The following is a 12,252-nucleotide window of genomic DNA, read 5'->3' as shown; positions in this document are numbered from 1 at the left end:
ATATGAACGACTGAACGATTTTTAAATCGTTATCGTTCAGATCTGAAGGAAAAATCTGACCATGTGTATGCACCATTAAGGATACTATGGAGTGGATCAATGTTTTACATTGCAAAGAAATGTATTGCAATAGAAGTGAGCAGGGGAGGGGTATAGTTACAGAGGTGAGAGGGCATGCCCCCCATAACTAATTTTCAATAATCCCTGGAATTATTACAAACATTAAAGGGACTGAGAAATTACAATTCATACTTCAGGTGCAGCTGTAGTCCCAAAACAATATATACATAATTAGCAAAGACAGTCATGCCATATGTATGGGGAATGCAGTATAGTTGTTAGCATTATTGCTTCACAGCCCTGAGGTCATAAATTAAATTCCTGACTAAGGCACAATCAGTGTGGATTTAGTATGTTCCCTATGCTTTCATAGGTTTCGTCCTACGCTCCAAAAACATACCTCTGGTGAAAGGAATCGGTATGTATGACGAAAGACCTCAGCACGGCGGATGAAGATCCCGACTAAGGTAAGTAACTACCCTAACCCTCCCCCCCCCCTAACCCGCCTTTAGGGGTGCTAACCCTAACCTCCCCCTTAGTGCCTAACCCTAACCTCCCCCAGGGGTGCCTAAACCTAACTCTCCCGGAGGGGTACCTAATGCCAACCCCCCTTCCCCTAGCCTAACCCTCCCGGGGGGTGCCTAACCCTAAATCCCCCCGGGAGACCCTAAACCTAACCATACCTACGATTGCTATGCTGGGTGTCAGGATATCGGCGTGGGGCTAATGGTAGGCGTCGGTATTTAGACGCCTTTCATTAGTCCCATGCTGGGATTTCAGTGTAGGGAAACCGGCGGTCGGCATTTCGACCGTCGGCTTCCTAACTACATCCCTTGGTGAAACTACCTTTCAAAAAGAGATATGCGTTGAAAAAACCAGCTAAATCATTGGATCCACAAGCGCAGCTGATTCCCAAGCAGCACCTGGGCAGCCCGCTCATCTAACTCTGCTACTTCATCAGTACAGACCCTCTGATTCACTGCTTCTACAGGTATGTTCCAGCAGTGGAGGCCGGCTGACTAATACCGTCGAGACATCACAGTGAACCCAATGAACTCTGACATCTATACTATGATACCACTAAAATTACAGACTTTTCACTATGGGGCTTAATGAACAACCCACATAGGGCCGTATTTAATTAGCGGCGAAAACGGCCATTTTTCGACAAAAAAAGGCAATATTTTCACCAAAAAACAGGCGAAAAGGCAATTAGTGAAAAAAAACTGGAGAAAAAGTTCTCTCCATCCCAGACGGAAAAAAAATGCAAAATCACTATTTTTGGCTAAAAATGTGGCGATTTCTTTCCCTTTGGACACCCCCCTAATGATAACTGACTAAAAAATGTTTTCGTAAGTTGCGCACTTTGGCAAAACACGACCACGCAAATTACAGGTAAAAAAAACTGTTGAAAATGATTTTAATGTATTAGGTCTGATTTTTCGGGGGGCGCTATGGATGCATTAAGTGTTTTAAACATTGCAAGCGGTCGCAGCAGGCGGTTTTTTTAAATTCCGTATTTACAACGCGTAAATATACTTGCACCCATTTTAACATACCCCCAATTTACGTGGAACAGGAATTTCCTGGAAAAAAAATAGTTTATATATAATTTTCAAAGTATTTTTTTTTTTCACCCAAAAATTACGCGGTCCTTTTTCACCAAAGTGCGCAACTTACAATTATTTTGGGGGGTAATTTATCATTAGGGGGGTGTCCAAAGGGTTCTGAAAGAAATCCCCACATTTTTAGCTAAAAATAGGGATTTTGCATTTTTTTTTTCACCTGGTCTGGTATGGAGAAAACTTCTCTAGTTTTTTTTGCCAACTGCGTTTTCGCCTGTTTGTCGAAAAAACGTCCGTTTTCAACGCTAATTGAATACAGCCCTAAGTCTGGTTTATACTGGGCCATATGGACTTACTAACACGCCAAATGCTGCGCAACATAAAATAATATTGTAAATATCTAACTTGCTCTTCACCTTTAACAAGAATTCAGTGAACAATGCTAACAACTTGGATTCAATTAATAAGCAACCAATATCTAGCCTGTGGCCACAGTTTTCCTCATAAAATCTTTATTGGATATAGGGGAGACACATTGTTATTTACAACTGATGTGTTGGTATGTGTATGTCTACTGACATTTCTATATTGTACTAGGCTATTTTATTACAACTGTAGTAGTTCACTGAAAAGTGCCTCTACTTGCTTTTTATATAAATTACTGGTAGGTTAATTGGCTCCTGAAAAAAAATAGCCGTAGAGTTTATGTGATAGTGTTTACTTTGTTCATATTCACTAATAGTCCAGTTTGACATATGCACATTAATATAGGGGGCGATTCAATGCAGCGCGCTGTTAATAGCGACGGGAAGGAGTTACCGAAGCAAATTAATTCAGCGAGCTGTTAGGACAACAAAAGGATTTTTCTTGACCCTCCTGAGGGTGCAAGCAGAAATAAGACTAAAGTGCCAGCTGCGAGGCTGTTCGCCGGCATACCAGTGTGGTGAATTGAATAGCTCCAGGGCCAACTTTGCAGCGCTATTTATCTTGAGCTTAATTGAACCTCCCCCACAGTGTATCAATCATCCCACATTTAAAGTAGGGATGTGCAGGCTCGGATAGGTCCAGGAATGATGATGTTTGTCCATGCAAGATGACGTTTAGCCTCTTTCTGAGTTCCGTTTTTTTTGAGGGAAAAATCCGAACTCGGCGTGCAAACTCGAACCTATTCGAGCCTGCACATCCCTAGTTTAAAGGACAGCTGAACTAAATAATTTTTTGTATCCGCCATCAAAAGCCAACAAATTGCTCAATAAGCAGATATAAAACAAAAAGCTCAAATAAAGCATAACATATCATAAATGCTTTCAATGTCATCACTGGCCATGTCCATGTGTATGAAACCACCAGTCTGTACACAGACTCAGACTTATTTAGAAGCGTGTAAACCTTAACTCAAGCAGGGTACACACTATACAATAATCAGCCTGAAAACCCAATTTATAACCAATTAGGCTGAGAATCTAATGGTGTGTAAACGTCACCTATGCCGAGGATTTGAAGGACATTCGTTTGAACGGAATGATAGTTATATAGTGCGTACACTGGAAATTAGATGTGCTAAGGATTGTTTTTAGATCCAACAAGTGTCTAGTCGCTAGCATTGTTTGACAAATTGGTGTGTAGCCAGCATTAGGCACTTGCACTGCCCCAGAGGGTTGCAAAATAACAAATGTAAACTAAGTAAAATAAATGTATAGCATACTAGGACTAACATACTTTAGTTTTATACTAGGTCTTATAAAACAGTCTTTAAAATGGGATGTAGTTGAGATGCCGGCTGTCGGGATGCAGGCGTTCAGAATCCCAACACAAGTCAGATTCCCGGCGCCGGCATCCTTACAGGTAAGTATTGGGGTTAGGGGGAGGGTTAGGTTTAGGCTGCGAGGAGGGAGAGTTAGGGTGAGGAGTGGGGTACTTACCGACTAGTGTTGGTATTCCAACCCAGTCAAGATGCCGGCATCAGGATTCTCACCACCAGGATCCAGAGCGCCGGCATCCCGTACCCAACTCTTTGAAATATAATAACTTCATATCATGGGCTTCTATATTCCTTAAGAAGGCTCAAATAATCCATCTGACACTCTAGTTGCTCCAGTGCAGGGAAGCAGAGATTGGGTGCTCCTCAACATGTATTTAAAAGGTGATGCTGCAGGAGGAATTACTGTAGGAGGAGGGAACACTAGAATGTGCAGAGTATTGCAGAAATGTTTTTATGATCTATTAAGATTAAGGTCCTGCAATTGCAGCTACAATATATCATGGAACGCTACTGCGAAAATATGCTGTCTCCAAAAGTTTACCTGAGCATAGGGACGCCCACTGCTGCCTTCTCATATCCGTCCGATGACGTGCAACAGCGTAAACATTGGTAACATTTACGCATCTATGGGAGCTACGCAGCCTCTAAGTCAAGTCTGTCCTGTCTCAAACACTACGTCTCTCCTGACATGCTAAGAGCGCTCATGCTCTGAAGGAGATTGCAATGGCTAATTTATGCACGCCCAGGTAACTGCATTTAAAGACACGCCTGCATTTTTGTAACCACTCCCCTGTTACCTCCCCCAAACGCTGACTACTTGTCACTCAACTTGTGAGTTAATCCTCTGGCCGAGCCTATTTACAATCCAATCGCTGCACATGTGTAGTGCAGTTTTTGCTCATTAGCAATACCTAACAATCACTCAATTTCCGTAAGTATCGGCACTGCGTAAATCTCAGGAATTAGGTCCTAAGTTTGTTGCTGTCAATGTGTTTATTGTATACCTAGAACACTAAGTACACACCACTTACTACTAAAAAGGTCAGACTGGCTCTCTCCAATGTATCTAAAATTATTACATCCAACTAGTAAGTATTGCAATATTATGGGCATAGTTAATAAAGCCCAAGATAATCATTAAATATATTCTGTATGAATGCATCTACTCAATGCTCTGCTAAAGGTGTAACTCAAACTGCGGATTAGAGTCAATTGACATCAGCAATAACATGTGCATGCCTTCCTTTAACACCACAGTATACAGCATTCATGAACATGACAAGCCAAAGCACAAAACTATTACTGGGAAAGGCGACATACCCGTGAACAGCTGAGCAGATAAATGCAAGTGCCTCAAATAGTACATGGGTTATTATAACACCCTCACTTGGCTGCAGGGCTCCCTATGCTTCTGTCACTCTACACAAACAGCAACAATAGACAGGGCACCTATCTTACAGGAATATCACTTCATTGTAACAATGTGATAGGCAGCTAAGTTAAATATTTTATTAAAGTGGTTTATCTTCAATAGTATTCCCGTCAGTAAGATTACTCCACACAATTCAGTAAATTCTTGGTTGCTATCCATGTTCTACTCACGTCACCTCCAGGGGGACAGAACACATTTTTTCCATTATTTACAGTTTTTGTTAGAAATAACAATAGGGATGAGTATCTTACAAACTGACTGTTATGCTATGTAGGATTCCAACCCCATGAAGTCGTTTTCAGCATATTCAGGTATCCTGACATACACTCTGGATGTATGTATGCAACTAGACTATTTGTTAATTACATTGGATCAGTTTATCCAGAGAAATAAACATATGTGGTGGTTAAGGTACAGAAAGAAGAAAAATGAGGCTGGAGGAGAGAGGCAGGACAAAAATAAAACATTTACTAGATTTATTTTATTCAAATAAAGTAAACCAATATCATAGGGTAACTTGTGTTTACACATTCTTAACAAAACTGCACTAGATAAACTGGGTATTTATAGAAGCCTCTAGGGGAGGTGAGAAATGACGCGTTAGTAGAGGATTAGGGTGCAGTTGAAACACAAGTAGGGGAGGAGTCAGATTTAGCATTCACAGTAGTCAAGTACAGTTGATGTGAGCTGTCATGGTATTCAGTCCAAGGACTACGGAATTTGTAAGGGCAATCATGTAGTATGCTTGTAATGTGCTCAAGGCAGAATACCTGCCAAATTGTAATAATGACATCTGTGACGAGGTGGGGGCAGCATGTTTTCCAACTGGCTGCCAGTAGAGTTGGCAACAAAAAATTAGGGAGGGGGGGGGGGAGGGGGCTGAGCGGTCGCCCGACGGGCGATATTTATCTGTTACTAGTTGGCTATAGCGCATACGTATGAAGCGGCTCTATTCAATTCCTTTGTCGACTGCACAGTCCAAATACACCAGGTTTAGACTCGTAAAGTTGCTAAGCCTGTGAAAAGCAATGGGGGCATTGCCCAAATAGCGGTTTGGGTGCCTAAAAGTCCGACCTCAGGAGGCTGCGCTCAGAAAAATTGGGCACCCGCACCCATTAGCATAAACAAAAACAATTGAATAGCTCCCAGTCACTTTAGACAGGAGATCTGGAACCCAAAAACAATTTTATTTTCCCCTAGGGGGGAATTCAATTGTTTTTTGAGCGCCTAAACGTAATGGCTGCCCATTGGATTTATCTGACACTGTTGCTCTGAGTATGAGAGACCTGCATCACATATACAGGATTGCAATTTTATTTTACTGCCAAGTATTTGATAACAAAAATGTTAGTACAAGTTAAGTATCCCTCGTCAGAAATGCTTGGGACCAGAAGTATTTTGGTTTTCGGATTTTGTAATATAAGTTAAGTTGGAGAATGCCGGTTCTCGCTACTCAAGGTGCTTAGTCGTGAGAACCAGAATTCTCTGACTAAAGTGCCGGGAGCGAGGCTGTTAGCGCCGCGCTAAGCCGGAAAACAGCCTGGCAGCCGGCACTTTAGTCGGATTTCTCTTCGCACCCACAGGAGGGTGCGAGAAGAAATAATTTAGTCGCCCTAACCGCGTGGTCAATTGAATAGCTCTGGGAGCTCCCTCCCAGCGCTATTCAACTCCTGCTGAATTGAATCGCTGCAATAGACTAAAAAGGTATTTTTATACAATATTTTTAATAATTATATGCATGAAAGTTTGTGGTGCCACTAGCTCAGTTTGTGCTTTGTGATTTGGAGGATTTTGGATAAGTGATACTAAACATGTAGCACATGACTATTGTAAAAATATAAATGCCTGATCTATATACAGACAAAACCGGTAGAAATGTAAAACTGAGAAGGAACAGGCATGCCATGATGTCTGAAATATTTTGTTAAATAGTACTTGTTTACAAGCACACAAAGCTAAACTACACTGCTAGTTGGTCTCCAGGCACTTAAGAGGGATCAATACCATGGAAACATTGAGGGCAAAGAGGAGAAAGATAAGTGAGCAGATAATTCTGAGGGGCTAATATAAAGTTGGGTTTAAGTGCATTTACTTTAAACACTTATTTATTTTAATATTATACACATATATTACACAGTACCCTATAGAAAATATTTCAGTTATTCACATCAGTCCCTATATAGCTAACAATCTATGGGCCTGATTTAGAGTTGTATGCAAACCCGGTGTGTGTGTGTGTGTGTAACTCCAATCAGAGCATGCGCTAGTTCTGTACTGCGCACGTGCAGATCTGTGTCTGCAATGATGGTTGCAGTGCCCCCTAAGCAGTAACATGATTGACATGATGCACCATTTGGGGGTGGGAAAGGGGAGGCGACGGTCAGAACACCCCAAAAATTGATGCGTGTCGAGGCCAATGGCTGCGTCTTCCAAAGCAGGTTCACTGAACATGGCAGAGTGAAATTTACATCATCCTGAGAAACCTGTGGGTTACTCAGATGGGAGCAAGCACCCACTCGTTTTAGTGTTAGCCATCCTAATTTGGTAAGCAGTTCTCAGAATTGTATTGTCAGACTGACTGAAGCACCTAGTCCTCTTTTTTTTCCACTTTGGCTACTCAGATGGCTGATGTTTACGCAAGTGATCCGATGGCTGCGTCCTCTGAGGCAGCAGCAGATCACAGAAGCCGGCACTAGGAGTCTATTTACACAAAATGTCTTCTGCAGCATTAGCATACTTCTGCAGTAGGGTCTGCAACAACAGACACAGCTGCTACTGCTTAGCGTACAACTCTGAATCAAACCTTATATTCCCTATCACACAGACACACATCAGCAGCCAATTAACCTCCCAGTAAGTTTTTGGTGTAGGGGGAAAATTGGAGCGCCTGGAAAAAACACAATAAAACATGGGGAGAACATAAACTGTATACTAAATGGCCATAATCAGGAATTCAACTTATGACCTCAATGCTGTGAGGCAATAATGCTAACCACTATGCCAACCGGAGACATTGTGCGCTTATATCTTGTTACGCTCAGCAAGGCAGAATGGATGATAGATGTGTAGTGAAATGTTGGCATTGTACAGCAAGGGTGTCGATGCAGACCACAATAAAGACACATATGAACCTGGCAGAAGGAGTGTCGCTTGAAGGTGCTCGACCTATGTCGCAAGATACTCACTGATGAAGATGCTAACTATCGTCAGCCTCCTCTGATCGGTTGAGTGTGTTATGATCTCTCCCACTGACGCTTTTAAGCTGGGTACACACTCAATGTGTGTACCCAGCGATGCGACCCACGATCCCTGTGCAGACGGGCCGACATATCGGGCAGTCCGTACACACTGGGCGATCTGGGGTCTGACCGCCCCCAATATGCCAGCCCCCGCTGCATGGAATAGTCAGCCGCATCGCCTGATCTTCCTGCATGTACTAAAGATCAGACGATGCGGCTGACAACCCCACAGTAGCACACTCTACACGATTGTAGTGCATAAACACTGCATGATATTGCCGATTTATCGTTCAGATGTGTTGGAATAGGGCCAATCATTAGCAATATCGTGTAGTTTGTAGAGGCCATTACTATAATTAGCATGGCTTCTGACATGTTTTGTCTAAAAAAAAAAAATGTTGGTGCAAAATGTGTATCTCTACATAAGCACCTGAGTGTACATACAATTAGGATATTTGTCTCAGCTCACATATGATCAGCGATGACTTGTGATACATTAAGGAATTTGGATATATTTACTAAAGGTGGTTTTTCATGTTCCCAATCGTCAGCAATTCTGGCTACCATATACAAAATTGCATTAATATCAAATGTATAACATGCTAGTATTTTCATTTGTTATTGCAGTTTTCAAAAAGTTGCCGCTTTGTATATATACCTCATTGTTTTAAAAAAGCAGTGCAAATCAAATGCTATTAAGCATTTACACTCAAGGATATTCTCAATGCATTGGCTTGCGGTGAAACAGCCCTGCAAAGCAAATATTCCTGACTGCAAGTGCCAATACAGAGGTGCGGAGCACAAGGACCGGGAAGAGCATACGAATGTGCAGAGCACAAGAAACAACAAGAGCATACAGAGGTGCGGAGAAGGGCCGGGAAGGCTATATGGAGGAGCAGAGAACATGAACCTGTAAGGGCATAAGGGTGTGAGGAGCACAAGGACCTGCAAGGGCATACTGAGGTGCAGAGTACAGGGACCAGGATATTGAGGTGCAGAGCACAGGGACCGGGATTGGGATATTGAGGTGCAGAGACCACAGGGACCGGGATGGGGATATTGGAGGTGGAGTACAGGGACCGGGATGGGGATATTGGAATGCAGGGCACAAGAACTGGAATGGGGATATTGAGGTACAGAGCACAGGAACCAGGATGAGAATACTGAGTTGCAAGGCACAGGGACCGGGATGGTGATATTAAGGTGCAGAGCACAGGGACCGGGATGGGGATATTGAGGTGCAAGGCACAGGGACCGGGATGGGGATATTGAGGTGCAAGGCACAGGGACCGGGATGGGGATATTGAGGTGCAGAGCACAGGGACCGGGATGGGGATATTGAGGTGCAGAGCACAGGGACCGGGATGGGGATATTGAGGTGCAGAGCACAGGGACCGGGATGGGGATATTGAGGTGCAGAGCACAGGGACCGGGATATTGAGGTGCAGAGCACAGGGACAGGGATATTGAGGTGCAGAGCACAGGGACCGGGATATTGAGGTGCAGAGCACAGGGACCGGGATGGGGATATTGAGGTGCAGAGCACAGGGACCGGGATGGGGATATTGAGGTGCAGAGCACAGGGACCGGGATGGGGATATTGAGGTGCAGAGCACAGGGACCGGGATGGGGATATTGAGGTGCAGAGCACAGGGACCGGGATGGGGATATTGAGGTGCAGAGCACAGGGACCGGGATGGGGATATTGAGGTGCAGAGCACAGGGACCGGGATGGGGATATTGAGGTGCAGAGCACAGGGACCGGGATGGGGATATTGAGGTGCAGAGCACAGGGATCGGGATGGGGATATTGAGGTGCAGAGCACAGGGATCGGGATGGGGATATTGAGGTGCAGAGCACAGGGATCGGGATGGGGATATTGAGGTGCAGAGCACAGGGATCGGGATGGGGATATTGAGGTGCAGAGCACAGGTACCGAGATGGGGATATTGAGGTGCAGAGCACAGGGACCGGGATGGGAATATCGAGGTGCAGAGCACAGGGACCGGGAAATGGATATTAAGAAACAGAAAGGACCGAAAAAGGGATAGTGGGGGTGCGGCATACAAGGACGGGGAAGGAGATAATAAATCCGCAGCGCACCGATATGGGAGGTGGGGGAGCGTTGTTTATAGGGGGAGGAGCGAGAATAAAACTGAGAGGATGAGTTCATATAAGGTAACGTCGCGGTCGCGGCTGTGTGCGGGGAGGAGGCCGGACACTGAGTGACGGTGCGGAGGTCACGGTACAGATGGCAGTGACGGATGATGTGCCGTTGGATACAATGTCAGGATCACTACAGCGCGGCACGTCAGGCCCCCCAGCCAGCGCCTGATGCCGTACACTCTCTGACTGCCAGACATCCCGTAATGGCCCCGGTACCTGGAAGTCTCGGTCCTCATTAAACCTGGAAAATCTATCCGCGGCCATCTTCCTGCGTCTGCGGGGGTGACTATCGCAGCGTACACTAGACTCCGCCCACTCGCGACATTACGCATCACATAACCACGCCCAACACACGGCCACACGCACGGCTGCTGCTGACTTCACGCGCACTCAAGGTAGTGATCATGTGACTTCCCTGCCTGTTTGTCTCTCTGGTCCCTGCTGCTCCGTGCTCTCCTAGCACTAGCAGCAGCAAGCATAGGTCCCTTCTGCACATAGGATCTAGCAGCAACCGCTGCAGCATGTCATTCTGTGCTTTTTTACTAGTTGTGTCTTATTGGAGATAATTATCAAGACACTTAAGCTGGCCACACACTAGACCAACTTACATCCAACCAGCCAACTTGTTGATTGGTTGGAATGAAAATCTGGTAACGTATGGGAGTAAATAATGATCAGCAATTTGCTCCTAAATGCCAGAAAACAGATGAAAATGGTAATTCAAACAAGTTTGTTAAATGTTTGATCTAAACTATTTTTTCAAACAACAGTTTTGGTCCATTTTCCAGTGTTTGGGAGCAAATTGCTGATTGTATTCCTTACAAGATTTTCATTCCAACCAATCAACTAGTTGGCTGGTTGGACAGATAATCTTTAGATGTGTGGCCAGCTCTATTGGACATGGTCAACTTAATATTGATCCAATAAAAGTATTATGGGGAGAGATGTATTATTACTTATCGTGCTGCTATAGCTTTTCCTGTGTCTCCTGTTATGGAAGCAAAGCAGGAAGCAATAACACCGAGATGTATCACTCCGGTGATACCTGCAAGTCCCTCAGCTTATCAGTCTAGTGCTGATGCGCTTCCTCTTGCCTCCTGACTGGCACCATGGAGCATGCTTGAGATTCTGCTCTTGAGCAGGGGCGTATCTATAATGGGGACACACGGGCCCTGGGTCACGGGGGGGCCCCGCACTGCACACCCTGCACCCATATTTTCTAATACCTCTTCGAGGTCCTTCGTCGGGTTTCTCAGCCCTGCACAAAACATCAGAAAATGGCTGCCGTGGCCATTTTTCCAATGTTTTGCACAGTGGACTCTAGGCACAGACTAGTGCCCAAAGTCTACTGATGCTACGGTCGCCCCCCCCCTCCCCCGATCCAAATGCAGATATTGTGCCCCCCCCCCAGTCACAGTTCAGCCCTCCCCTACCCTCAGCAAATGCTCATTGCATAGCAGCCAGTCCCCTCCTCTTACCCTTCAGCAGAGGCCCCCCTCCTCAATCAGCAGTGTGTCAGCACCTGTAGCTCAAAAATAATTAAATACAATAATATTCAACTTCAGCCCCACTGCAGGAGTTCATGCAGCTTTGCCAGTACCGCTGTCCCATCTGTGTCTGCGCCAACATCGCAGTTCACTCCTGTCCCGAGTCCTCCTCCCACCAAAACCCCTGCAGGTACCAGCCACTGCCTACCGGACTCTGAGCCATTCACTGCAGTGCACTGTGGCTGTCAATGACAGTCCAGATTTCTCACTGCCGGCTGCCGCTGCTTTATCATGGTCGGCAAGCAGGGCCAGACTGGGACTACAAATAGGCCCTGGCATTTGAAACACACAGGCCCACCTCACGTCGTTATCTGGCTCCTGGCATAGACGCCTCCCCTTACTATTCCTAACTCCTCCTACTTTGTGTATGCTTTTACCAAAGTAATTAATATTAGAACAACATACAAGTATACATCATTCTCTGCATTAAAATACACATGAAAGAGCTCACCCTGTAGGGTATTCATACATGTGCCATAG

General features: G+C 44.9%; 1 protein-coding gene across 1 annotated transcript in view; it reads right to left on the bottom strand.

Annotated features, from left to right (window-relative positions):
- The window catches only part of GPATCH8 (G-patch domain containing 8), a 65,853-nt gene extending 55,300 nt beyond the window's left edge, over positions 1–10,553 (bottom strand). The window contains exon 1 of the mRNA XM_088470661.1: positions 10,442–10,553. Within this exon, the coding sequence (XP_088326787.1) occupies positions 10,442–10,489 (48 nt within the window). The 5' untranslated portion in view covers positions 10,490–10,553. The remainder of the gene's footprint in view (positions 1–10,441) is intronic.
- Between the last annotated feature and the right edge of the window lie 1,699 nt (positions 10,554–12,252).

Source organism: Taudactylus pleione, unplaced genomic scaffold (genome assembly GCF_031769625.1).
Source record: "Taudactylus pleione unplaced genomic scaffold, aTauple2 ptg000102l, whole genome shotgun sequence".
In the NCBI taxonomy this organism is placed as follows: Eukaryota; Metazoa; Chordata; class Amphibia; order Anura; family Myobatrachidae; genus Taudactylus; species Taudactylus pleione.
The sequence above is the reverse complement of the archived record's forward strand: the minus strand, read 5'-3'. Positions and strand labels throughout refer to the sequence as shown.